At 37.5% G+C, this 26338-nt stretch overlaps 2 protein-coding genes across 3 annotated transcripts; one reads left to right on the plus strand and one right to left on the minus strand.

Annotated features, from left to right (window-relative positions):
• Positions 1-100: 100 nt before the first annotated feature.
• DYNLT2 (dynein light chain Tctex-type 2) lies at positions 101-6216 on the minus strand. The gene is made up of 4 exons (XM_065057695.1): positions 5740-6216; positions 2618-2827; positions 1530-1688; positions 101-443 (listed from the first exon to the last, which is right to left on the minus strand). The coding sequence occupies exons 1-4, from the start codon at positions 5824-5826 to the stop codon at positions 333-335; spliced, it is 567 nt and encodes a 188-aa protein (XP_064913767.1). The 5' UTR covers positions 5827-6216; the 3' UTR covers positions 101-332.
• ERMARD (ER membrane associated RNA degradation) lies at positions 5911-25549 on the plus strand. Of its 2 annotated transcripts, none has more exons than XM_013369091.3 (18): positions 5911-6050; positions 7366-7531; positions 8648-8787; positions 9300-9401; positions 11205-11294; positions 11976-12073; positions 12595-12731; positions 14218-14332; positions 14892-14994; positions 15438-15467; positions 15965-16033; positions 16947-17117; positions 18039-18122; positions 18918-18997; positions 19783-19911; positions 23099-23308; positions 24244-24357; positions 25013-25549. In XM_013369091.3, the coding sequence occupies exons 2-18, from the start codon at positions 7366-7368 to the stop codon at positions 25170-25172; spliced, it is 1998 nt and encodes a 665-aa protein (XP_013224545.3). In that variant the 5' UTR covers positions 5911-6050; the 3' UTR covers positions 25173-25549. The 2 variants fall into 2 exon arrangements, with proteins under 2 accessions (XP_013224545.3, XP_021151796.2); XM_021296121.2 differs by having other exon boundaries at positions 6041-6081.
• The last annotated feature ends 789 nt before the right edge of the window (positions 25550-26338 follow it).

Raw genomic sequence — 26338 nt, forward strand, 5'->3', positions numbered from 1 at the left:
TATTGTAAACATTAACAACTCTAGGCATGCAACAGACAAGCAACATTAAAAATCTTGCAGTTTGTCCTTAACACCAGCTCACCAGCTGCTTCAACTTCCACAGCAGAGCGTTACAACAGATGACGCCCATATGTACTCAACCATACACATTTCAAAAGTGGTGTGTTTTTTTTTTTTTTAGGCAGGAAAAAAAATTAGCAAAATTATCTCAACTATATGTCAATTTCAATGTACCAACAGCATTAGAACAAAAATTAGTACTGAAGTGTTTGCAAAATTTTCAAATATACCAGGTACCGTGACACACAAAACCAGCTGTGGCTTTTAGAATATTACTCGTAATAACAAGCCATGACCAAAGCCAGTGCAATAAATGTTTCAGTCTCACACTTAGCTGAAACCCAATTGTCTTTCTGAGCATCCCAGACCCATCTGCTGGCAACCTAAAGGAAAGAAAAGAAAAAGCTATTTGTGAATCTATATAGAGCACCATTTTTATATTTTTAGAAGAACACAAAGCATTAAACAAATGCTGATATACTTGCATTATGAGAGTTATGAGTAGTAAAAGCAACTTCAAAATTACAGTAAAAATTAACAAGTCCTGTTTAATATAAAAACACATGTTCTTGCTTCACAGTAAAGCTCCCACCCTGACAGATCCAAGAAATTCTCAGTTCTCTCAGTTTGCTTGTTAAGTACATTAGCATACTATAACAGCACTCCTTCAATAGCAACATGAACAGACACTAGTTTTGGGAACATATACAACTGAGAAGTCATACCCCATACTCCCAACTACTCCACCTCCAAGCAGTCTACTTGTGACCAGTTACTGGACTCGTAGCTTTTTTGTTTGTTTCACATAAACCCACTAAAACCAGGTATGGTTCATCAGGCTGCAAGGGCTGACAATGAACACTCCAAACTAGAAGTGCTCTCTAACACCAGGGAAGACACCAAAAAGTGTTCTGAATGCCAATGGGAGCTTGCAATACATGTAAGTTTGCATACAACACAGGAAAGCCCAGAATACTTTCGTTTTGGGTGTGCCAAGTTCAGATCACTAATGTTAATTTGTAGTCCCAGGAGTATGTTTTGGGGGCAGCTAAACAGTTGAAACAGTTTCCATCTCCCTCCCACCTGTTCCTTTCCATGTCACCCCGCACTACAGCTGCACAGTATTTTGCATTTAATGCCACAACCCAACTGGAAAAAGAAAATTCACTGCAATCATGCAATTGTACAGGCACAGCATACAGCAGAAATAACTGGCTGGCAGGGAAGAGCAGCGTGGGATGCTTATCACTGTTCCTGAACTCAAAAAGAAGACAATTCTCACAGGTAGAATCACAGCAGTACCTTAAATGATCACCTGGCATACTACTCCCCATGAAGAACCTAAAGGCTTCAAAACCACCTCACAATAGTTAGGCTGCTGAATGCAGATGAACACCTAAGATATAACGTATAGTTCTAAGAAATATTTTAAATTTGCAAAAGATATTATGAGTAATTTGTTGACTCACTTTCATTGCCTGACCTGCCTTTTCCACAATTAGGACTGATACCACATACTTATAACGGTCAAAGTCCAATTCCTTCACAGCCCTTAATATTTCTTCTGAGATTGAAGCACACAAGGAAGGGCTAGAAACTCCATTGTATTTGGCTTCTCCAAGTTTATTCTATCAAAAACAATTCAGAAAGATCTTAGTTTTCACCCTGGTAGTCTTTCTGGAAAATAAATAAATAAATAAAATTATAGTCATTTCCTCTACAAGAACATTAGTATCAATGAGTAGAGTACCCAATAAAGATGATGCTTTCAAACAGCAAAATCCACACTATTTTTTATTCTAAAATGTTTTATCTATTTTTTGAAAGTGACAGAGACATCCAGCCAATCTCCATTTAACAAACAGGAGTGTACTGCTTCTCCATCATATGGGCTCAGTTCCCTGGAAAACAGTGCTTCAAATATCTGTTTGAAATACCCAACGGATGTTTTCCAGACAGAAGAATTAATAGAGTTGGTTGTAAGTATCCAAGTTATCACTAAAAGCTACATATTATCTCAGCCATCAGCTACATATTATCAACAGATCGTTCTCCTTCATTTTGGTGGTTTTTTTTTTTTTTTTTTTTTTTTTTTTTTTTTTTTTTTTTTTTTTTTTTTTTGGTGGCAGTCAGACTGTCAAGTACATCAAGTATATTTATACAGGTCATGTGATAATTAGTAGAACTTATTGAAGGAACAGAATTCTACAAATTCAAGGTATAAATTTCCACAAATTCAAGGTCAGGATCTTTGGATAACTGGATATTTTGCAGATTAGGGTACTCTGAACTGTGCCATAGCTTGATTTGATCTAGACATAGGTAAGAGTTTAAGAAACTTTCAGCTTCATCTTAAAAGCACATGCTCAGTGGTGACCTTGCAGAGGACCTTCTGCACTTTGCAAAACAGCACACTCACATTATATTTGTTTGCTAAAAATTGAAGTTTGCAAAGATTTATGCATATGTTGAAGTTTATGCAACTTACACTCTTCCACTGACATTGCAAGACAAGCTACTTTAGCAATTAGACAACTAATTTTAAAAAATACTATACCGTTAGTATTGCTTGAGCTTTGCCTCTTACTAAACAATCCCGAAATTTGTTATGTGGCTCCAGCTGGTACGTATTAGCATATCTTATCTTTAAAGCCCTACCAGCTCTCGATGCAAACTGCTTAGTTTTCATTGAATCACTGTAATGCTCTTCTTCCACGGGAGCCATACCAAAAGCTGGGTATTGGGATTGTGTCCTTTTTGCTTTCATCTGTGCAAAAGAATTTTAAAAGTCCACACCACATGTCAATATTTTAGCATTTACCAGCCTCTATATAATACTTTATGGTGTACAATTAAGAGGGGAAAAACACAATTAGTCTAGTAATATGTTATGAAAAAAGAAAAGCTAGAAAATGGGTATCTTCTGGCTGTTTTGACACTACCACTTTGACTGAAAAAAAGGAACAGTGGTTAACTTCTGCTCAATTTTAATTTGTTTTCTGCTGAAATCCAAATGAGTCATAGAATGGTTTGGGTTAGAAAGGACCTTCAAAGGTCACCTAGCGCAACTCTTCTGCAATGAGCAGGGACATTTTCAACTAGATCAGGTTACTCAGAGCCCTGTACAGCCTGGCCTTGAATGTCTCCAGGAACGGGGCATCTACCACCTCTCTGGGCAACATGTTCCAGTGTTTCACCACCCCCACTGTAAAAAAATTTTCTTCTCCACGCATGTCTAGCCTAAAATCTACCCCTTAACCTGATGCAACAGACGCTGAAGTTCACATTCAAACTCAGTCGTGCAGACACACCATACTAGCACTCATTGTCCAAGTAAAAAAACATGTGTCCAGGACTGCTAACCACAACTTCAAGCTTTTCATTCAAACAGCCTACACAAAACCCAAAATATAAGCTTGCTTCATTTACTGTGTAATTTGACTTGTTCTCACTCTTTGTGAAGCTACCAAACAAATGCCTTACATATTAATGACTTAATTTGCACATTAAAAAAGAAAAAGGGAATAAACATGCTCCAATTTGCAAGCTTTGTACTTTTGCTTGAAACTTAAAACAGAGTAGTACTTCTTTTGATTTGTCATCAGAACTCTGAAGATAGAAGTTTTCTCCCCATCCAGCTTGTGTAATATCATTCTCTTCAACACACATAACAAAATTTGGCCCTCTATGAACGCAAGCAGCAAGTCTGATGATGCACACAGATGATGTCCTCCATGGCTGCCTTAAAACAGAACTGGAAATTATAACAAAACAAGACAGAGACAGAAAAGCAAATGGAACCAATGAGATTATAACAAATGCTACAGACAGTGGTCTTCCATACCAGCTACCTCCTAACTAATCACTTTCAAGTTCTGCTGACTCTTCAGTCCCTTGTTTCACTTTCTGACTACAACTAGGACCTAGGAAAGCGCACAAAGGTGACGTAACACCACAGTGCAAGGCTTACACTTAGAAGCATAGGGAAAAAAATATGGATAATATTAAAGTCTAGTAAGAATTATTTGAAAAGATTCACTACTCAAGGGCTCACAAACCTTTCAGTCAGGAGAGTTCAGGAATAAGGGAAGCAACGGAGTTTCTCCTCTATGAAATCACTTAACACATTAGCCCTCTCAATGAGTATTACCTAAATATCTCCTTTGCTTCCTTACTGTTAGATAATTCTGTTAAAAAATGGTGATGGTGGCAGCCCTAGTGCAAACTGGCTGCAGGTGTTTATTGATACCATGACAACAACGCAAACTCTGAATAGTACTTACACCACACCAAAAACACAAGGTCCAAACACATTTGCACTTAGGCTGTGAAGAATCATTATCTTCCAACTTAAACTCAGATCTGTAACCATGATTGACCCTATATGCCTATCATAGGTCCCCTAACAGAATAAAAACCACCTCCACTCTGACATCTGAGTTGCTCAAATGGCCATCCCAAACCATGTCAGTAGAAATGAAGCTGTAAAAAATGTTGCAATCCAAACAGTAATTCTTTGCTGGCTTGGTTTGGCATGAGTCACAAGACCTTCTGCCTATACCACTACTGATGGAAGAAAATTCATGTCCACAGCACTCAGCTTCTAACAATGCTGTTACCTACAAGTTTAACCACTATTACTAGTGACAGGAATTTTCATAATCATTATCTCATTGCAAGAAGCCATTTAATATTGAAGTAATCAAAAACCTCATTGATATCTCTACACAAATAGTTAATAAATAAATAAACCTACTTTCGTATTTCACAATACAAATACTGAGATTCCAAGCTTCAGCACAATATTGTAATTGCATTTCTATATAGGATTTGCATCCCTCCTGAAAGAATCTCTCAAAATTTCAAGAACCAACTTTGCATTTGACTATACAAAAGCCTATTCTTATGTTACTGGACTCTATTACTTTGGTTTAAAATTGGACATATGCAAGCAAATTTGCTAAGAGAAAAAAGCTTTTGCTGTTTGAAAGAAATGCTATTCATTAATAAGTTTGTTTTAATAACCGATAGTTGCTTTAAAGTTAAAGAAACAGTTCTTGTTTATTTCTTCAGAAGAGAACACACCTTCTCCTAACTTAGAGAACTTAAAATAGCACCCCAAGTTGGAAAGATCAAAGGGAGGACCACCTTAGCCTTCTTTTTACCTTCACAAGGCTTTAACAACTTTGTCTCCCAATGCCGAAGGCAGCAAACCAGCTGCAAGATGGATGTGAAAACGACATCCAATCAAGCAGAAAGGGGATGAACTGTCCCAAACCAGACGTAAAACAGATGGGAACAGTAGAAAAGCATTTCTCATACAGGTTTTCGCAAAATCAGACTCACCTTTTAAGCAGCTACCGAGCCCTGTGCTCTTCCACACACTGCACCATACTTCCTAAGGACCCAAGCCCCATCCATCTCTCCTTCCCTCAGCAGCTGAAGCCCTGCGGCCCCGGGCCGGCGCCCAGGCCTCAAGCGAGGTCCATGCTGTGGCTGGAGGGGCGGCCGGTACCCCTATCCCACCGGACCACGTGACACGCGCGGCACGGCCGTTGTGGCCGTTTCCTCCTCCCTCACACCCGCTCCCTTCCCACACAGCGGTGCCGCCGGCACCGGCCTCCAGCAGCTAAGCCCCCCTGAGGCTGCCGTCCCGCTCCCGCCCAGGCGGTCGCTCACGCTGTCTTTCTCCGACAGGCTCTCGCGCTGCTTTCCTCCCTCTAGGGCAGCATTGGAGAACTTCGGCGTCTTAGAGCTCTTCTCCATGGCTGGCGGCACGCAGCGGCGCTTTCCCCAAGGCGGGGCAGATGGGCGCGGCCCCCTCTCCTCCCACTCCCGGCCCCACGGGCCGCGGGGAGCAGCCGCCTTCGCGCTCCGCGGCGTGGAGCAGCCCCATGCCAGAACGAGGCTCTTCCCGCGCGAGCCAGGCGTGACGCCGCGCGCTAGCACAGCGTCATGACGTATAGTGGGCGGGCCCAGCGATAACGGAGGTAACGGCAGCGGGGCGCCATGGTGGGGAGGGTAGGCTGCTTCCGTGAACGAGAGGGGGGATCCGGGACTCTGGGATGGGGGTTGCGGCCGCCCTTGTCTCTGCTGAGCTGCGTGGTTCTCGACGGCCCCTGCCGGTTCTGGGGAAGTGTTGGCGCTGCGGCCGGGGCAGGGGCAGCAGTGCCTCTGCGGCAGCAGTGCCTCTGCGGCAGCAGTGCCTCTGCGGCAGCAGTGCCTCTGCGTCGCTGTCACCGGCGGAAACCCGGGACTTCGTCGCGTAGTCTCCCTGAAAAAGTCAGCTACCTGCGCCTGGTTTGGTCTATTTTAGACAACAAAGGGTGGCTGTGGTAGTTCAAATTTTGCTTTGGCCTCCTGTCTGCTGACAGTGAACGGGGAGTGGGGGGTTCTCAAAATAAAGTGAAATACTGAAGTACGTGTTATGAACATTTATTTTTTAGTAGCGGATAGGATACTCCTGATGACAGTTAACAGCAGTTCCTTATAGCAACTGTCATATTTGTTCTGTGTTGTTTCCCGTATGAATACATAATCTCTCATTGAAACCATTAATTCAGAAATTATGTACTGTGAGGGTCAATTCTGTTGCCTAATTAAAGAGGGGAAAAATGTTTTTAATTTAACTTTAGTACAATCTTTTTCTATTTCTTAAACTTCAAACGATTTCTTGTCTATCTTTTCTGTTTGATTAATGAGGAAGTGTAACTTTTTTACTAAATCAGAAGAATTTTCTTCCTTGTTAGCATGAGCAGCTCTATCTTTGCCAATTCTTTCATTTAAATATGTGCTTCTGAATCAGTCTGTCTTTCTGTTTAGACTACTATGCAAATAATATTTATGCTCACAGTGTTCTACCATTACTGCCAGTTCACACAGAATTCACGTGTCTCCCCTGCACCCAATTATTTTGCTGGTCATAAGGACTGAAGCTCTTGGATTTGCTTGAAGCAGCATCAGTTTCCCTGAAAGCTCAGAGATTAGGCAAAACAGCTATATAAACTGGGATCTTTTGCTTCCGTCTATCTTGGCATCAGTTCAGTAGATATAACCATTTGGAAACAGACCCTCCTGGCATTATGCAAACAGAGCAATTCTTCCTCTCAGTTTTCCACAGAGTGGTTCTGCTTGGACAGCTCATTTAATCATATGCACATATGCAAATTGCATTGCAAAACTTACAGCTTGTTTAGAGATGGTGTATTGCTGTCTGGATCACTGTGCTTACGGGTATACTTTAATAATAATTTTCTTTGTTCTCATGTACTTTCTTAATGTGAGGACTTTTTTTGTGTGTCTTAGATGGTGTCAGACTCGGTCACTACTTGTCTTTCTCCACCTGTGCATTATGTGATTTGCAAACTTGGATTTGAGAAGAAAGACATCTATGATATTAATAATATTTTATCTGAAAATGGTGAAGTATTTTGGCAAGCCATTTCAGAGCATGTGTTTTACCTTGAATCAGGTTGGTATTTGCCTGCTGTTATAATGATGCATTTAAGACTGATGTAGTATCTCAGTACAGTTCATAGCAATCCTAGCTTAGTTATAATATTTTGTTACAATACAACATTAACTTTGCTGCAGATTAGAGTACATACAGTTCATATCCGCAAGGAGCTTTACATTTTTCGTCTGTGCTTGGTATTTGGTTGTTGCTAGCTCCTAATATTCCTGTAATCTGTGCTACATCAGTAGCTCCTCCTTTGTTTCCTCATTCATCTTGGTTTCCAACTTCATGCACCTATATATAAGGGGTTCAGTTCTGCTTCTCTCCTCAAGCAGAATTGCTTGCTTTTGTGGTTTTTATATCCTTTTTACACTAAATTTAAAACACTCTGGGGCCATCAGTATTCCTGCTCTTGCTTCTGGTTTTGTTTCCCCAACTTTAGCCTTTCCAGAAGTACTGTTTGGTTTCTCTCTTGTGTGTAGAACAGAATAATTGTTTTTTAACCAGAACAAAGTATTCATACTCTGATGAACTCAGTGAATTTTAATTTTCCAAATTGCATCATTAAAGCTCTATTATAAATTTCCAGAAATGGTAAAAATTATACATGTTTCTATCTCAAGCAATATCTCTAAGTAAATCAGAAGAATTTATTTTCCTATTAAAGTGTCCCACTGAAGAGGACCAGTGATACCACTCTGTAAGGTAGTACATCCATCTGTGTTCTTTAAAGGATATAAGTAACTTGACTGATCCCTCTGAACCTGCACTAGCTGACAGCTTGATTATGTGGATTTAATAATATGTTCTCTAGTAGGTTTTTCCAATTTTAACAAAACCAGAAAATAACAATACTCTTCCATATTTTCTTGCATTATTTTTAAAAATTATTATTTGGAGAAGGTTCTTAGTTTTATCTGGTTTCACACTGCACTTTTACTTTTCTATATCTTATCTGTATGGTCTTTTGGACAGTAAATTGTAGTGTGTGAGTTGTGCTAAAATAGTCTGGATAAAATTTTCTGTGCTAAAAATTACACAAGCTGTTGTGGGATTTACTCCTAGTGAGCTTTAAAATACTGTACCTTCAGGAAGCTGGGTATTCTAATTACCTCTGTTTTTCAATTTAAGATCGAAGTGTGGATTATATCAAAAGCATACGATCATTAGGACCTGTATGTGAATCTGTTAATTTGTACTTCAAATCTCTGACCAAGGAGCAATTTGTAGTTCAGTACGCGTTATGGTTCAACTGGACAAACTGCACAGAGGTATGGAAATGTCTCACAACTTATATTTTGGCACGTGAACCTTTTGTGGAAGTTTAATGTAAGAGCATGTGAGAGATGTCAATGAACAAAATGCTTAGAATTTGTAACTACTTGTCCTTCTTAATACATAGTTGCTTCCAATTTTCCTGACTTTGTGCTTAGATTTTGTGTAAGTTATCACAAAGAGAACATGAGGTGCTTTGGGCCTATTCTAGCCTAAGATTTTGTTTTCCGAATAATCTATACTTAATATCAAGTTTTACTGTGTAAAGTTACTGTCGATAATTTTTATAGATGTAAGGCTCTAGATACATTGCAACTAAAAATACAAGATCTACTCTAGGGTAGTTTATTTCCTGGCATCTACAGTTTTATCTCCTTGGCATGGTTTAATTTCTATGTTTGCATAGTGACTGTCATAGAGGAGTATGTACGTTTCTCTGTGCTTTTGACAATTTGTTTTTTCCTTCTGAAGATTTAACACAATGTTCTCCCTCTCCCCCATCATACAGTTATTTCTTGAAGTATTTGATGTTCTACAAGATACACAAACTACAGGAATTGCTCTTGGCTTAATGAAACTAACATCATGCTTGGAGCGAGCCTTGGGAGATGTAAGTGCCAGCATGAGGAGTCTATTGCAGATTTGGTTTTATAAGATGGGAATGAGCTCTTGGATTTAATTGCACATTGAAAAAGTGAGAATACCCTGTACTGTAGTAGTATACTGGTAGCCCAGCTGTATTTTGAGTTGGACAGATGTTCTTTTCTGGATCCGGTTGTGGTAATGGAAGTATCTTCTGGGGCTCCTTCAGCTGTGTATGTAAAGTTGCTTGTGTGAGTGCTGTTACTAATCAACTTCATTAAAAAGAACAAAGTTTGCTTAATCAGTGTACATACAGTAGGTCTTTGTTACTCTGATTTATTTAACCAAAACAGGAAGCAGCACACCTTCCACAGAAGATCTGATGATGTAATAACTTCTGTGGGGAATGGCAGGAGCATGCAGCTGGAAATGGGCTCTTTCCTCAGAGCTCTGTTCACAGAGTATACGTCTCTTTAAGTGCTTCAACACAAGTCTTACACTGGAAAAACATGTAGAAGCCAGCTAACAACTCAAGTTCTTGACCTAACTGATGAGCTTGATAGATCTGGAATCCATCGTGAAGTACTGAACGTTTGTCTTGTTAACACATTCTCTTCCTTTACCCTGTAACAGTTAGTAAAGATATGCACTCTTTTTAAGTTTAAAAAGTAATACTGCAGGAGTTCCATGACCAGCATGAGACAAGGAGTACGTACATGATATGACTTAGACTGAGGAATTCTGACTGGTATTAAGAAACTTGTATTGTGAATCCTTTTTGATGTAACATGAATTAGGGTATGGTTTAACATTTAGTGATAGCACTACTTAAGTTTATTCATCAATCTTCACAGCCATCTACCTTGTTTACTGGTATTCTATATGTTATATGAGTGCAAATACTTGAAGGCCCATTAGCAAGCTAGATTGATGAACTGATCTAGGTACCTTTCCACCTTTTTCCACTACCCCAGTTTTTGTTTTTCAGCTGGATCAGTTCATTGGTCTGCTTCACTGTATGACCACACAAATTGATGCAGCCACTACTTATGGGCATGCAAATTAGGGAGAAGGGAGCAACAGCTGTGTTAAGTGGCTTTGCTGCTGTGGTATATTGCCCACAGATAAAATAGCTGATGGTTAAATCTCTGTGAGAAGCTCTGGAGAAGGAAATGCCAGAGAAAGAACAATGGGCTAATTCATGCCTAGACAAACCAATTTGCCCAAGTATGAGGGGTGATAAATTTTGAAGTAATGAAAAATTACCAAAGATTGGAAAAAAAACATCAGGGAAATACAAAGACGAGTTGAAACTAGAGATACTGAGATTGCTCAAATATGATAAAATCTAGTTTAAGGAACACCCAGAATTAGAAGACAAACCACAAGTCTTCAAGTCTTCTTACTGTAACAATGGGAAACCCTATGGCTTTTTAGAGCAAGAATGAAGTATGGTGTCCTGGGCAGAGTTTATTCCCTTAATTACATGTTTTTGTTGTGCTTTACTTTTGGTTTGTTTGGTTGGCTTTTTTCCCTTTTTTTTTTTTTCTTTTTTTTTTTTCTTCCAAGAGAAGAGCAGTACCTGTACTACACTGTGGAAACATTAAGTAGGATATCCGGTCCTTCCTGATATGTTCTGTAAATTTTACTTTGTCACAAAATTAAAGAATTCAAAACCTTTTAAAGGATTTGGTGGGTTTTGTTTGATTTGTGTTTTTACAATAATGAAAATGGTTACTGGGTGGAATAGTCAAGTTGTATGTTTGAAATACAAAGAAGTATACTGAATTATTTATGTTATGTGTTGTTTGTTTTTGTTTTTTTTAAATAGGTATATTTACTGATTGGTAAAGATTGCCCTTTCCTTCTAAGAGACTTGCTTGCTTCTGAGCAGCTTGCAGTTATCTTTGGACAAGCTGTAGTAAGTTTATAGTTTTGAAATAAGTATAAATACCGAGCTGGTTTTCTTCTTGCCAAATGGCAGGTTTCCAAGTATAGCTTTTGCTTGCACTGAAGAAGAGTTTGCAAATTCTGTGATATACTGGAAAAACTTTCGTGTCATACATGTTACAGTACGGGGGATATATGGCAAAAATAGTGAATATTGTAAATGGAAATATTTTTTAAGGCAAGCTCATAAGGTCTTGATTGCTTTTCTATATGAAAAACATGATCATTTCTTGAATAAAAACAAAACCAAAGTTTCCCTTTTTGTTAGACAGTGATTTTGGGAATATAGCTTTGAATGCAAATTCTGTATTTTATGTTAATTTGTATTAAATTATTTGGATTTATCCTACAAGAAGCAAGAGCTAAACTTGATCTCATTTGTTTACCTGTCCTAATTGTTTAAAATGTCTAATAGTTTTGTTCTTCCCTTATTATATTCTATAGCACGTACAAGTAATCTGAAATATTTCCTTTCAGAGAATACTGGGAATTGCAAATAATGAGTTGCTATTACTGTGACAAGTTCTGGACAGTCATTTTGATAGTAGAAATTGTAGTTTCTCAATAACTTCTAAACTTTTCAGTCAGGGAAGGGTACAGGGTAATAAACAATAGATTTATTCATGCAGTAATCACTTTTTTTGTTAATTAGATGAACGTACTGAGGGTGTTCATTGGATCTCCATATGGTCTGAACCTTCGTAATGTTTTGTGGCATGGGTTTGCATCCCCACAAGAAATTCCTGTGAAGTAAGTTACCAAAAAGAATCTCATTTTCTTACCAGTCAGACTTGGGAGTGTTTGAAAAGCCATTAGTAAAACAATATCCTGACTGTTTTGCCTTGCTGCTGCTTTTGGAAAAGGGGTTTCCATGGACTACTTCAGTCCTTATAAAGCTGGTCAGTTTTAGGACCAGTGTGTTTTTATGAACAGGAACAGCAGAAAGGTTAAGGTCTTGTTCTGCAACCCGCTTCCTTGTCTGTCAGGGTAGTCAGGAATAACTCGGAATAAAAGGCAGAGGAATGGGGTGGGAGGAGGAACAACAGCAGCCAATGTATAATACAGTAATGACTTTTCCTAATTCCGCAGTGTGTTTTTCATGCTTGTGAATGCAATTAATTATTGAGTGCCTCTAGTCAAAAGAGATGGGAAGCTTAGGTTTTGTTCTTTGAAAAAGCAAAAAACCCCTTTGCCCTGCCCCACAAATGTTGTTTCTTTGCAAAAGTTTTAGCTGTCTAAGCTTTTCTAATATATTATGGTATTCTCCCTAGATATTGTGCTATGCTGCTTTTTTTAACTGCAGGATTGGGTCAGTTGCTACAGACGTATCTTCTGCAAACTAAATGCATTTTAGTACATCGACCTTATGTGTTCTTCGTTAGTTTAGAGGAGCTTGATATATTTCCGGGCAAGTATTTAACCATTAGCAAGTTTTTATTATTCTATATTTTCTGCTGTTTAATTGGCCAAAAGTGCTGTTGAAAATAATGTGTTTTACGCAGTTCTAAGATACACTCTTAACTAAGATACCTGTGTACCCTGTCATTAGATTAATAAATCATGCTTGTAAAACAAATCTTTGATAAGGAGGCACTTTGACTATTGAATAAAAAAATACTGCTTTCTAAAATAATTATAACATGTTGAAACACGTAAAGTTACTGCTTCTAAAATAGTTTAACTGTGTGTTCCAGTTGTTTTTATTTTATTATTATTATGACAGTTCATTTCGTGTAACAGTCATCTAGTTTGCCTTTACAAAGTCTAGATCTTTCCAGAATTATGTGTTTCCAGCTGCAGGAGTGCCCAGTATCTTGCAGGGCAGGTAGTACTGAAACAGGGTAAAGGATGGTGACACGTCTTCCGTACAGTGATGCTTGTCTTAGGAAAGGACCTGAAGTGTCAGATTAAAATCTTCTTATCTCCTTGGCTACAGACCTTATTTCGTTTATTTCTACTATTGCTGCAACAACAGCATATGGGGAGTGTTGGTATTAATGGTGGTCATGGTCAGTTTGTGCTACATAATCAGTTTGCTGGTGGAACATCTGCTCATGGAACTGAAACAGGGCTTTTGAGAACCAACTCAGGCTGATAACATTCCAATCACAATGTAGTATAAATCCTACAGCATTTGATTTTCTTCAAAAAAACACCTACTGCAGTCAAGTTGCACTTGCCATTTTATGCTTTCTCTTGGATAAAATATTTATAATGTGAATTCATAAGTGTGAGTTTCAGCATTGTAGTATGAAGTGTTAATTTATTAAATGTCAGCACAGAAAACTGATAAAGTAGGAACAATGTGCTCATGTTCAAATGTTCATACTACTTACTGAATTAAAATGATAAATATATGTTACAATTTTTTTAAAGTATTTGAAGCAGGTGTAAAACAACCCAACAGAACCTGGGTCCAGTTGCTGTGCAGTCTTTTAGTCTCAGTAAAAAGCAGCTGTTTTTACTCTGTAATTTTGTGTTATCACTAAAAATGCAATCTTAGAAACTCAGCTTCTGATCTTAAATATGACTGCCATTGTACCTGGATAGTTAAAACAGATTGGATAGCTTTTTAGTCTCCCTTTACCAATGCTGAAATAATCTTATATTTTTTAGTGAAATACAAGGTGTTTCAAAAAGATGGACCCAGTTTGAAATCACTATATCTCTGCATGGGTCCATTTTCTTTTTTTATTACCAACCTGTCCTGTCATACCAGAAGCAACTGGTTTTTCCCTGGCACAGTCAAAAGGTCACCTCTACATTCACGACACCCATGCAGAGACATAAAGATTTAAAATTGAGTCCATCTTTTTGAAATACCTTGTATTAAGAGTGAATTAGTAAACCGCAGATTGTATGTTGTTTATTAATATCGTTTTGTGAACTTGCAGATCTCTGTCACAAAACTCTTTCCATAGCTGAAGAGCTAGTAAAACTGTCCAGTTTTGTATTAAAAACAATGTTACCATTTTGGATGGCTGCTTTAACAGCTTTCAAGCAAAGCAGGTAACAGTCAATTTTATTTATTTATTTTTAGTAAAATATAAAAATAATCTATATTTGTAGAATAATAGCAGCATTTGTAGATTTCAAAGCTTTTTGCTAAATCTGTTGCTTAACAACATATAGTTAGGTACTGTTATGGTAATATCCCAGAAAGTCTGTGAACTGACTATTTTGTACCAACTAGGATTATAAACTATGTTTTGAAACCTAAAAAAAAATTGCTGATGCAGCCAAAAAGGAGAGATTTACAAATCAAGTGGAAGCAAATCTTCAGATATTGACATGTTGATTTAAAAGAGAGGGAAAATAGTGTACTGTTTCGTTTTCCTCTTCCATGATCCACTTTGTAAATTAGTGTCATTTCTGAGCTGCTTTGAATTCAGTGGTCAGCTTCTGTTGGGCACAGGTAGTCATTTACTGTTTGTTTATAAAGTGCATTACAAATGAATTTTGGTCTGGATCATTTGGCCTGACAGTGTAACTCTGAGATGGCTCTAATTTCTATTTTGATTATATTTATAAGGGGGGAAACCCCTTTGGGTGTCTGTTATTTTTTCAGGTATGCTGACTGTGTGATTCTCTTACTTCCTCAGCTGGAAGCTGGACTTAGGTTGCTCTTCACTACGATTAATAACTGTCCAAATCGATTGCTAACAGCTGAGGTAAAATTTCTGTCTAAAGTCAATTATGATTTAGTGCTAATGATTTTTGCAGAATAATTCTTCTACGAGCGTAGTGTCTAAACATTTACAGATTTTACCCCAAAAATTTCAATCAATTGTAGAACTTTATTTACAAATTTACAGTTGAGTTTCATGAATGCCTCTTATTTTTTTGTAAAGATGTCTGCCAGTAAAAGAGGTCTGAAAAAGTACTTGAAGGTTAGTGTTCAGAAACAGTTTAGGGTGGAAAGGATATCGTGTTGTATGTATTAAAAAAAAAAAAGTTGCACAAAATCCAACAGTCCCTTTTTTCATTTATAAGGGTTTTTTTTGCTATTAATGCACCTCTGGTATCTCCTGCAAATGAAAAAATATAAGCGTGGTATACATGTCTAGTTAATTGTTTCTGTTTGAAAATCAAATAATGTTGTCTTTTGTTCTAGCCTTCTGCTCTCTACACCACTTTCGATGAGGTACTTACGACTTTTTTTTTTAATATATATATCTATGTCAGAATTTAAGCACATGCATGTTTTCTATTACTAGAGACTGGAAAGCTCTTGTGTTGGAAAAGACTTCAGTTTTGATTTTTTTCCAAATAAAAGATGATGGACAGTAAATATTTTCTATTTGGAATCCCTTAGAAAATTAATACAAATTTTAATAAACAGACTTTAATTTATTCTAATTCTTTTTATCTTGAAATATCTCACAGAAACAAACATTCTGTCATTTTTCCTAGGTTCAGTTATTCAAAATAAAACCAAATAAACATTGCAAGCAGAAATACTCAAATTTGCAACTCTTTTGAATTATCTCAAATTGCCTGTGAATAATAATTAGACACCTTGATTCTTGAGTGGCAGAAATAATTGCTTAAAATTAGGGAAACTAATTACTTCAGTTGATGTGTTTTCTTTGATGTTTGGCTTTCAATAGTAAGTTTCTATTCAAAGTACTTTTTTTCTAGATGCTAGCAAAGCATTTGGATAATGAAGAACTCAACCAGCTTCCTGCAGTTCTTGAGGAACCTGCTATGGCAAGTATTTTGAAAGGTTGTTTTGTTTTGGTTTGATTTTTTTATTTGTTGTTGGGGGTCTTTCGGTTTTTATGGGGGGGGTTCTTTGTGGATTTGTTGTTGGTTGATTGGGGTTTTTTGTTGTTTGTTTGTTTTTCCTTGTCATTGTTTTGTTTGTGTTTAAATTTAGTAATATGTTTATGATTATGCCTAATACTTGTTTATTTCACATAGCTTATCTCTAGCAGTTTAGAAACAGAAGGTTGTTAACATTTCTAATTGTGAAAGGTAGAAAGTAGTATCTGAAAAGCTATATGCAGTTAGGATATAAGACCATCTTTGTGTCTGAAATATGGAAGTCATGGAGATACGTCTTTAGACTTCTGAAGATCAGCTGTATGAAGCAGAAGAAAAACTGTTGCCTTGTACAGGGAAAATAAAAACTTATTTCTGATTGCTTCTGGGACGCATCTTACACTACCTGGGCAGATGGCGCCAAAACATAGCTGCAAACTTAGCAGAGCACATCCTGCATTTTGCCAGCCGAACAGATAGTGAACGTGAAAGCTAGGGGTGTTGAATTTAGCAGCTTTTTCAGAATGTATGGGAGACCTGAGCTTACTGTCCTGTTGCCAGAGGCATTTCAGCTGTGGAGGACTTGGGACACAAAGCTGAACAAGCTCTGTTGTTATCTCTCACATAATAGCATGTATATTAGTTTTTAATTTCCTCAGAAGCTAACAAGATGGATGAATGGGCAAGTTGCCTTTTTTTTTTTTTTTTCTGCAAGCATAGTTTGTATTGCTTTTTCTGACCATCTAAATACCTCTGTGATCATGTCTATAGGAAAGGGGCATCCTGTACATTGAATATATTCTGCTCTATGTGAATACACATAAAATAAATTCTATATGCTTGGTGTATGTTTCCACAGGAATTTCTTTGGGATTTCTTGAACCACCAGGAGGGTCCGCGTATAAGAGATCGTTTAAGCCATGGAGAGATCAATCTAAAAGCATTTCCCAGAGAAGTAGCTAATCAGATAGTTGCATTTGCAATTACTCTTGTCTGCAGATTCTCAGATGAGGACATGTTTGCTTTTAAGGTAGGGATCAATAGTATGCTCTCAGAAGATTTTTTTTTTTTTTTTTCAGTTGTTTTGGATGACAAATCTGATTTTATGGAGTCTTATGTGACTGAATCTTTCTTGACAACAGCTTTTTGTGGAAATTAAGTATTCCTCCAAGTAAAAAATTGTGAAGGTATTTTTCTTCTAGTTTGGTAGTGAAATAAATGCAAAAAGGTTTCCAAAAGATTATCCTTTCATACTTTACCTTAATTTGTTTGCTTAACCACTCCTTATTTACATGGTTGATCCATAAATTACGGTGATTCCACTTAATTTTATTTGTCAAAATGTATTGATACCTAGCATGTTTATGTGCTGAATTATCAGAATGGTATGTAGAACAGCTGTAGCTCATCCACTGAGATATGTAATATATGAAGGTTTCTTTTTTTTCCGAGGCCCTATAAATTGTGGTGGCTCGCTGGTGGAAGTGTAATTTGTATCCACACTCTATTCTGTGAATTTGTGAACGCTTTTTGTCTGGCAATACATGTTTCTCAACATTATCAATTATTGTATTTGCTACCCCCAATTTCCTGTTAATATTTGGGAGTACTTCTTTCAGTATCATGCAGCAACCTGTGAGATAAATCTTCTGTTTATTAGTTGTAGCTCTTTTTAGTTTCTCAAGATATATTGCATAGTGCTGCGTTAAGAGAATACTTGGTTGCTTTTCTCTCAGCTGCTGTCAGGATTCATAGTTAAAATGTGTCAAAAAAGTTAAGCTTTAAACACTCACTGTGCTGGTTACTGCTTTCAGCCCTCAGACAACTGGAAGTCTTTATTGACTTTAGTATTACAGGTGGCTTGCGTAGAATTAAGCATAAGTCTAGGTCTGCATGTGATTAGGACAGTTTAAAGACACTGTTGTGTATTGTCTATGATTTTGTAAATCAGGAACACATGGTCATAAAACCACTGATGAACTGTGCAAGTTGCTACCGTTCTCGATTTCATCCTATTTCCCAACTCAAGAAACAGGTAGGTACTTCCAACCGTGAAAGCACTTTTATCCTTAAAGTTGGTCTAATTGTTGTCTTCATGCTTTGATTGTCCTAAAAAGTCAAAATCCTACATAATTTTAATGAATTTTTTAGTTTTATCTTTTGGAATTTACAGTTGCTAAAATGAGATGTAGTTAAGCACAAGCCTTCTGTTGATGCAGTTGGTGTTTATGCTCTAGATCACTCAATAGCTTTATCCTTACCTGAATGTTTGCTGTTCTGTACTTTTCTTATCTCCTTGTGCTTTCTTTTGTCAGGTGTACTCTGGTCACGTCTCTAGGAATCCTAGATTAGGCTATAACTCAGATTTTTATTGCATAAAAGACAGCTGATTAAGATTCTGTTATTGTAGCAAAATCTACTTTTGAATGTTGTGGTAGTTCTCTGCTGATCAGTTTATGAATTATTGAACTGCTTTAAGATGTTCTTTTATTGATTCAAAATCACGGTAGATGCACTTAGTACTTCTCATTTTCAACAGCATTCAGACCATGTTACATGTTAGTTAATTATTTATATAAAATAAATTGAAGAAATAATAGTAAATAAGTTTGTTTAGATGATGTTTTAGCATGAAAGTGTACATCAGGACCTTTTGCCCTAACATAAACCGTAACACTTGATATTGGCTTATGCAATTATGACTACTGAACAAGTAACTTACTACCCACTGCAGGTTTTTTTTTTAAATAGCCACTAAGAAAAGTAAAATGTGTTGTCTTGTCTGTCAGAAGCTACACATTACATAACATTTTTCGTGATACTTTTTGAGGTGCTGGGATGTACGAAGAGCATTCACTTATGGCCTGAATTGCCAACGGTGCCTGAGGAACATGTTCAAACAATTAAGGGGTATGTATATGCTATTAAAAATAGACAGTTCTCAAAATAATTAGGAAAAATGGGATCTGAGGTGGTGAAATGTCTAGTCAAATACTCTACCAGGAAGATGATAGACACCAGCCATGTTGTGAGAAGATTCATTTGTTCTTTTTGGCTTAATCTGTGCTATACACATCAGTACAGACACTATAAAAACTATAAACAGTGTGCTAACTTGAAGGGAATGAGAAGATATCTGAAATGTACACTTTCTATTTCTGAAGAGATGCTGAAGGGGCTGTTAGGAAGGTAAATTGGAGCTCAAGTACATCACAATAAAACCAAAAAGATGCCTCACCAGATGTAGAACAGAAATTAATTGCTTACTCTGGAAAAGGGCTTGGTAACTTAATAAGTGGAAGACTTTATGTGAGTTGTTGCTTAGAAAAAGAATGTAGCATTCTCATGTTATTTGAACAGGAGGAAGTAATTAACAAAATAACTGAAGAAATCGTACTTCTTCAGAACTGAGAGGTAATATTCAATGCATCTGGCATGTACTCAATATGCTGCAGGATTTTGATGAAAGAAGAAAGGATTAAGAGGGGTTTAGAAGACTGCTGAGTCTGAGAAAAGGTTGTTTTTTATTGGAGAAATAAAATCATGCGAATAAAATAGAGGGAAAGGAACCATAATATCAGAGCATGACAGTGGACACTGAATACACTGCTATCCCAATTTATGCCACTTGAGAAATAAGTAGTACTACACAGTTTTATAATTTCAAATCTTATTATTTTTCTTTTGTTTTTAAGGTTGGAAGGAAATGCTGAAGTTAATACTTTCATTTTTATGATATCTGAAATTATATCTCAGTTGCAGCAATATATGCCCCAGAATTGCTGTAGTTCGGATGATCCAGTCAGTAGTGTCCTAACAGAGAGGTGAGTTTGATGGCCTCCTGGTTCTTGCTGTCAGCTCCTGCATGCAGCCCAACAGAAGAACTCTCAAACCTAAGTTACTAATTTCTCTGTTTTTAGAACAATACTTGAAATGTTTCATACACTCTTCTGGCATTGCTGCTAATTTAATCTAAAAATCTTAAGAATGCAGCTGAATATCATCTTCAAAATGAAGATGAAACGTAGATTTGGGATGTTATTACAGCAGAGATTAAATTTGGAAATTAGCACAAAAAATAACCATTTTTCTTTCAGATTGGGGAAGCAGAATGTTTTAACTATTTATGTACTGACTAGATGAAGTTGGTTTTAATCTGTTTTGTGTTCTGAAACTGCATCAGAAATTTGTTTAATGTGCTTGGTGTCACAGCTCTGTGTGACATTTAAAATAGTAATATACTGCTACATAGTTCTATTCCTACATGCTTTAGTATCAAGATTCTGAAATAGAAGATAGCTTGTTATACTTGTTGTCAGACTTGGAGGTATGTTCTAAGTATATCTGACTTGGAATAATGATCAAAACAATTTGACTTTTAATTGACATTCTTGTAGCAGTCTTAAGAGTCCCATAAGTGAATATGTTGGAACAAAACTCTCCTAATCAAATGCATTAGGTGTGGTCAGGATAGTGCAAAGAGGATTTTAACTGTAGCTTGTGTGCCTTCCATTTCCTACCCATCAGTCTGCACTTTTCTCATTTATGAAAAAGAAGCCTGATCACAGTATGTGTGGGATTGGAAGTGACCTCATAAGATCACCTAGTCCAATCCCTCTGCCAGAGCAGGAACGCCTAGATGAGGTCACACAGGAGGTCCAGGTGGGTTTTGAATGTCTCCAGGGAAGGAGACTCCACAACCCCCCTGGGCAGCCTGTTCCAGTGCTCCATCACCCTCACTGAGAAGAAGTTTCTTCTCAAATTTAAGTGGAACCTTTTGTGTTCCAGCTTGATCCCATTACCCCTTGTCCTATCATTGTTTGCCACCAAGAAGAGCCTGGCTCCATCCTCATGGCACTCACCTTTTCTATACTTATAGACATTTATAAGGTCCCCCCTTATCCTCCTCTTCTCCAAACTAAAAAGACCCAGCGCCCTCAGCCTTTCTTCATAAGGGAGATGCTCCACTCCCTTAATCATCTTTGTTGCCCTATGCTGGACTCTCTTTAGCAGTTTCCTGTCCTTCTTGAACTGAGGGGCCCAGAACTGGACATACTACTCCAGATGGGGTCTCACCAGGGCGGAGTAGAGGGGAAGGAGAACCTCTCTGGACCTACTAACCACCCCCCTTCTAATACACCCCAGGATGCCATTGGCCTTCCTGGCCACAAGGGCACAGTGCTGGCTCATGGTCATCCTGTTGTCCACCAGGACCCCCAGGTCCCTTTCCCCTACACTGCTTTCTAATAGGTCATTCCCCAGCCTATACTGGAACCTGGGCTTGTTCCTGCCCAGATGCAGGACTCTACACTTCACCTTGTTAAATTTCATCAGGTTATTCCCCACACAACTCTCCAGCCTGTCCAGGTCCCGCTGGATGGCAGCACAGCCTTCTGGCGTGTCAGCCACTCCTCCCAGCTTAGTGTCATCAGCAAACTTGCTGATAGTACACTCAATTCCCTCATCTAAATCGTTAATGAATATATTGAATAATATTGGCCCCAGTACTGACCCCTGAGGCACTCCACTAGATACTGGCCTCCAGCTAGATTCCGCACCAGTGACTACCACTCTCTGGCTTCTCTCCTTAAGCCAGTTTGCAATCCATCTCACTACTCTATTGTCCAGACCACACCTCCTCAACTTAGCTGTGAGGATGCTATGGGAGACTGTGTCAAAGGCTTTACTGAAGTCAAGGTAGACCACATCCACCGCTCTGCCATCATCCATCCACCTTGTACATTCTCGTAAAAGGCTATGAGGTTGGTCAAGCATGACTTACCCTTGGTAAAGCCATGCTGACTGCCCCTAATAATCCTCTTATCCTTGATATGCCTTGAGATGGCACCAAGGACAAGCCGTTCCATTACTTTCCCACGGACGGAGGTGAGGCTGACCGGTCTATAATTACTCAGGTCTTCCTTTTTGCCCTTTTTGAAGACTGGAGTGACATTTGCTTTCCTCCAATCCTCGGGCACCTCTCCCATTTCCCAAGACTTGGCAAAGATGACGGAGAGCGGTCTAGCAATGACTTCAACCAGCTCCCTCAGCACCTGCAGGTGCATCTCAGTTGGACCCACGGATTTGTGGATGTCCAGACTATTTAATTGCTCCCTAACCCAGTCCTCATCGACTAAAGCAAACTCCTCCATTGACCTGGCTTCATCCGGGGTCTCAGGGGTACAGGGCTCCCCAGGACAGCCTCCAGCAGAGTAGACAGAGACAGAGAAGGCATTCAGTAATTCTGCCTTCTCTGTATCTTCTGCCACCAGGGCACCCACCTCATTCATCAGTGCAGCTACATTGCCTCTGGTGTTTTCTGTTTTTATCACTTTTAGTCATTAATGTTTTGCTGTCTCAGAGAGAATTTGGACATGAGGGAGTTTAAGAAACACTACTATACTAACAGAATGTTCAAAGTGATGTATGATAGATTAGGTTAGCAGATTAGAATATGACACCGTAAAGATATTTGGGTGCTTTAACAAAGCATCATCCTGTGTGGTGTTTATCAAAACAATGACTTCACCATGTTCATTTTACAAAAAGTTAAGTCTGCTTCTTGTTCTGCTCAGGAGAAAGACCATACACTAATAGTAGTACTAATTAATACCGTTTGTTTGAGTGAGTTTTATTATGGTGGATGTTAATCCATTGTGAATTGGACTGTGGTGGGAGGCTTCAACCCCAGCCCTGTTGTGATTTGATGTGTTCAGTGTATCATTTCAGCCAGGCAGTTTTGTTTATTGTGGTTATATTTCCTTGATCTGAAATGGGAAACATTAATCAGTAATTTTGCAAAACAGTACTTTTGCACTAAAGTGATAGAGAACACAATCACTACCCCTTCTATGCAGATCCTTGCTTCTTACTGTCACGAGGTAAGAGTCATCTATTTCCAGGCTTTCTAAGTTAGTTTTTATGAATCAAACCACAGTGAATATGAAATATATCTCATGTTAAATCCAGCTAACAAAAGATTGAAATTAACAATTCCTTCTTGTTTTGGAGGCTGTTGATTGAACTTTGCGATACACATATTTGCACACTTTATTCTCCGCGACCTGTTCTGGAAGTATTGGTGGTTCTCCGTAAAATAAGCACACAGTGCCATCAAGTGTCTGAACAAGTTATTGCCAGCGCTGAGCTGAGGTACAAACAGTGGATGAACAAGACTCTACGTTCTCGCCAGAGGCACAACTATCTACGAATGCTGAACAGGTTGGCTGGTGGTTTTTCCTTACTTTGTGCTTGGGTTTATGAGAGAGTGGCTGCATGCAGCTGTTGCTGGCTTACAGTGGTTTGTCTTAGAAGTTTCAAGTCAAAAGTATTTGTGTGTTCTTAATTGTTTCAAAGTGGCAACTCAAATTTCTATTACATAGTGATATTGAAATAACAAGAAAATCTCAACTTGGAGAATAATTGGATGGGTACTTTTAGCATTGCTAGATTAGTTCACTGTCAGTTGTAAGCTTTCAAATAAAAGTATCATTTAAATGTTAGATTGCGTTCTTTAGTTGCAAGCTTTTCCTATTTAAGCTTGTAAATGCTTTATCTGAATGCAATGAGTTAAAGTGATTTCAAGACTTTACCTACTTCGGTTCTGTTGCTTTTTATCATTATACCTGGGTCAGCATCTTTATAGATACAAGAGAGATTGTTTAGTATTACATTAATTTTGTTCCTATTCAGAAGTGTTTTTCAGGGATTTATGAATCTACTTTAAAAACTGAGAAAGCTATAAATATTATATTTTTTTGTCAGGTTGTGTTCCTGAAAATACTAACTATATTATTTAAGAAACATAGCTGAAACTGACAGCTGACAATACATACTTACAATTCAATTGAACTCCACTTTATTATCTATTGAGTAACGGGTGCTGGTGAGGCTTGCTTTGGAGTCCTAAGTATATGTATTTCTCTTTTTTTTTTTCCTCTTTTTGAGGTTTTGTACTTTATGGTCTTAGTTTATCATTTTGATATTTACTCTGCTCTTTGCTGAAGGACTTTTCATAGTATTTCCCCTCTCCCCCTACTATGCAATATCTGGCTATTTAGTATGGATCCAAAACTCTGAAGAATTTTTTATATTAATGGTTCTTGTTTAGTTTGGTTTTAGTTTTTTTATTTAAAAAAATTTGTGCTTATTTCTAGCATTAAGTTTTTGTCTCCAGTGTTACGGCTCATCTTACTGTTGATTACTCTGGAACTAGTCAATGTGCATTTGGTTTGCAAGAAGAATCTTTTTGATTATCAGCAGTATCTAAAGTGAGTATATAAGATGTAATAGGAAGTTGTACACATTCCTTTTTGATCCATAATATAAGTCCTGGAGAGAAAAAAATAATAAGGAATAGTATTAGTCTTAGTAAATTGTCATCATTCTTTCTATCATTACAGTCATCATTTCTCAGACAATGTTCGCTCAAGAACTAAAATAACTTAGTTAAACTTATATGGTCCAGTTATTCAGATTTTTTTATTAGACTCCTCCTTAGTATAGTGAGAAAATGGTCACGCACTCAAAGATATTAATACGTAAAAGCTGTATTTAATAAGTTGGTAATTTTGCTCCTTGTGTGTCAATTAAGAGCTGGCTGGACTCATAGGCATTGTGAAGTATTGGACTGAGAAAGGAAAGGAAGCCATTTGGGGAAAATTCTGTCACACATTTCATCACTACGTTCTTTCTATGACAGTGTTAATTGCATTTCTGAAAATCATCACTTCTTACTATGAGAATAGGGGAGTGGTTGTCTTCTACAAGTAGAAGAAACCTTAATGTATTGATCATCGTGGGGGAGATTTGGAAATTTGGAGTCATAGCAGCTTTAAACCAGACACTGAGATATTTTTCTTTATTTCTTTTTTTTTCTCTTCTCTGCTTCAACAAATTTTTCATCTTTGGTTTTATTTCTCATAGGTTTTTGAAGTCAGTCTTGCAGTATACTGAGAACTTGGTGACATACACAAACCCCGAGAAAAACAAGTGGGATGAAACTGTGGCACTTACAAACAAGGCTTTGATAAAAATAAGGAAAATCAGTGACAGAAAGTTAATGTTAATGCAGCTAGCTACATAAATTCAGTGGTTTTAAGATTATTTGGACATTGTTATATATATCTTAGCAGTTCTGAAGTCCTCAAATTTGACAAGTCTAATTTAAAGACAAACTTCATCAGTCATTGTAAAATTTTGGATGCAAAATTTAGTATTTTAATGAGAAGATGGCTGTTGAGACTGGAGTTGAATGATGAAGCTTCCGAAGAATGGACTCTCTGCCAAATCCAGTGGAAAAGATTTACTGTGAGTTTAATGAGGGTGGTGCAAGTTCTGTTTTAAGGACATTATGCATTTTGTAGCTTGACTTTTTTTTTTTTTTGGTAGTTTTCTATTATACTGAAAATATCTTTTAAAAAGTGTATTAATAAAAGCTCTGGAGAATTTTAAATCTAAAAAGTATTTTTTTACTTTGAAATATACCAGAAATAATCTCAGACAATGTGATCAACAGGTTAAGAAGTAATGAATATGTAGCATAAAGCAGTGCTCATTAGCAGTTGTGGTTGTTGTTATTAACTCAAAATAGAGACAGATCTTGCACTGAGGTAGAATCGGTAACACAGTAACCCGTTGTTTATGTACCAGGATTTAAAAGAGGTCGAGTGGAATAACTTCAGCACAATATGTGTTTCTTTTGTTTAATTTCATTTGCTTATTCCCAATACATATCTAGTTAGTGAGTTACTTTCATGTAGATGAAGTATGAACACTCACATGCACATGCTCACAGATACATATTCATTGTGCTTCAAAAAGTTATGCTCTTGATGCACACAAGATTCTTTTTTTTTTTTTAAATAAATTATCCCCTTTTATCATCCCCAAAGAATTTCAAAGGAATGTGTCACTTGAGGAATGGATTCCGAAAAGACCACCAATCTCTATGCATTTGCTTTATCCTATGGAGACTAAAAACCAGTGGGTAATGTCTGGATAGTGTTTGGCTTTGCAAAGTGTTAGAGATTCAAGTGACGTTTTATGAGATTATTTGCAATGTTTCTTGACTGGAAATCACAATAAGACAATTACCAGGGATGGATGTAAACTAAGATCATATTGCTTCCTTTGTGCTACTCTTGCAATATATTGTGCATGTTTGACATGTAACTCTGTCACTTCCCCACTTCCCAAGGTTTTTTCTGACTATGGAACTAAACGATGTGAAGAATTGTAAAATAGATTAAA

The sequence above is a fragment of the Columba livia genome, chromosome 3 (genome assembly GCF_036013475.1).
Source record: "Columba livia isolate bColLiv1 breed racing homer chromosome 3, bColLiv1.pat.W.v2, whole genome shotgun sequence".
NCBI lineage: Eukaryota > Metazoa > Chordata > Aves > Columbiformes > Columbidae > Columba > Columba livia.

Bases quoted from the DNA above. Each gene is read 5' to 3' on its own strand.
- ERMARD (XM_021296121.2), top strand. The intron at 14,995-15,437 runs GTAAAATTTCTG...CTTTTGTTCTAG, and splicing joins ATCGATTGCTAACAGCTGAG to CCTTCTGCTCTCTACACCAC. The intron at 24,358-25,012 runs GTGAGTATATAA...TATTTCTCATAG, and splicing joins GATTATCAGCAGTATCTAAA to GTTTTTGAAGTCAGTCTTGC.
- DYNLT2 (XM_065057695.1), bottom strand. From the start codon at position 5,826: ATGGAGAAGAGCTCTAAGACGCCGAAGTTCTCCAATGCTGCCCTAGAG. The intron at 1,689-2,617 runs GTATAGTATTTT...TGTTTTTGATAG, and splicing joins AAGCTCAAGCAATACTAACG to AATAAACTTGGAGAAGCCAA. The intron at 444-1,529 runs GTGAGTCAACAA...TCTTTCCTTTAG, and splicing joins AGGCAGGTCAGGCAATGAAA to GTTGCCAGCAGATGGGTCTG.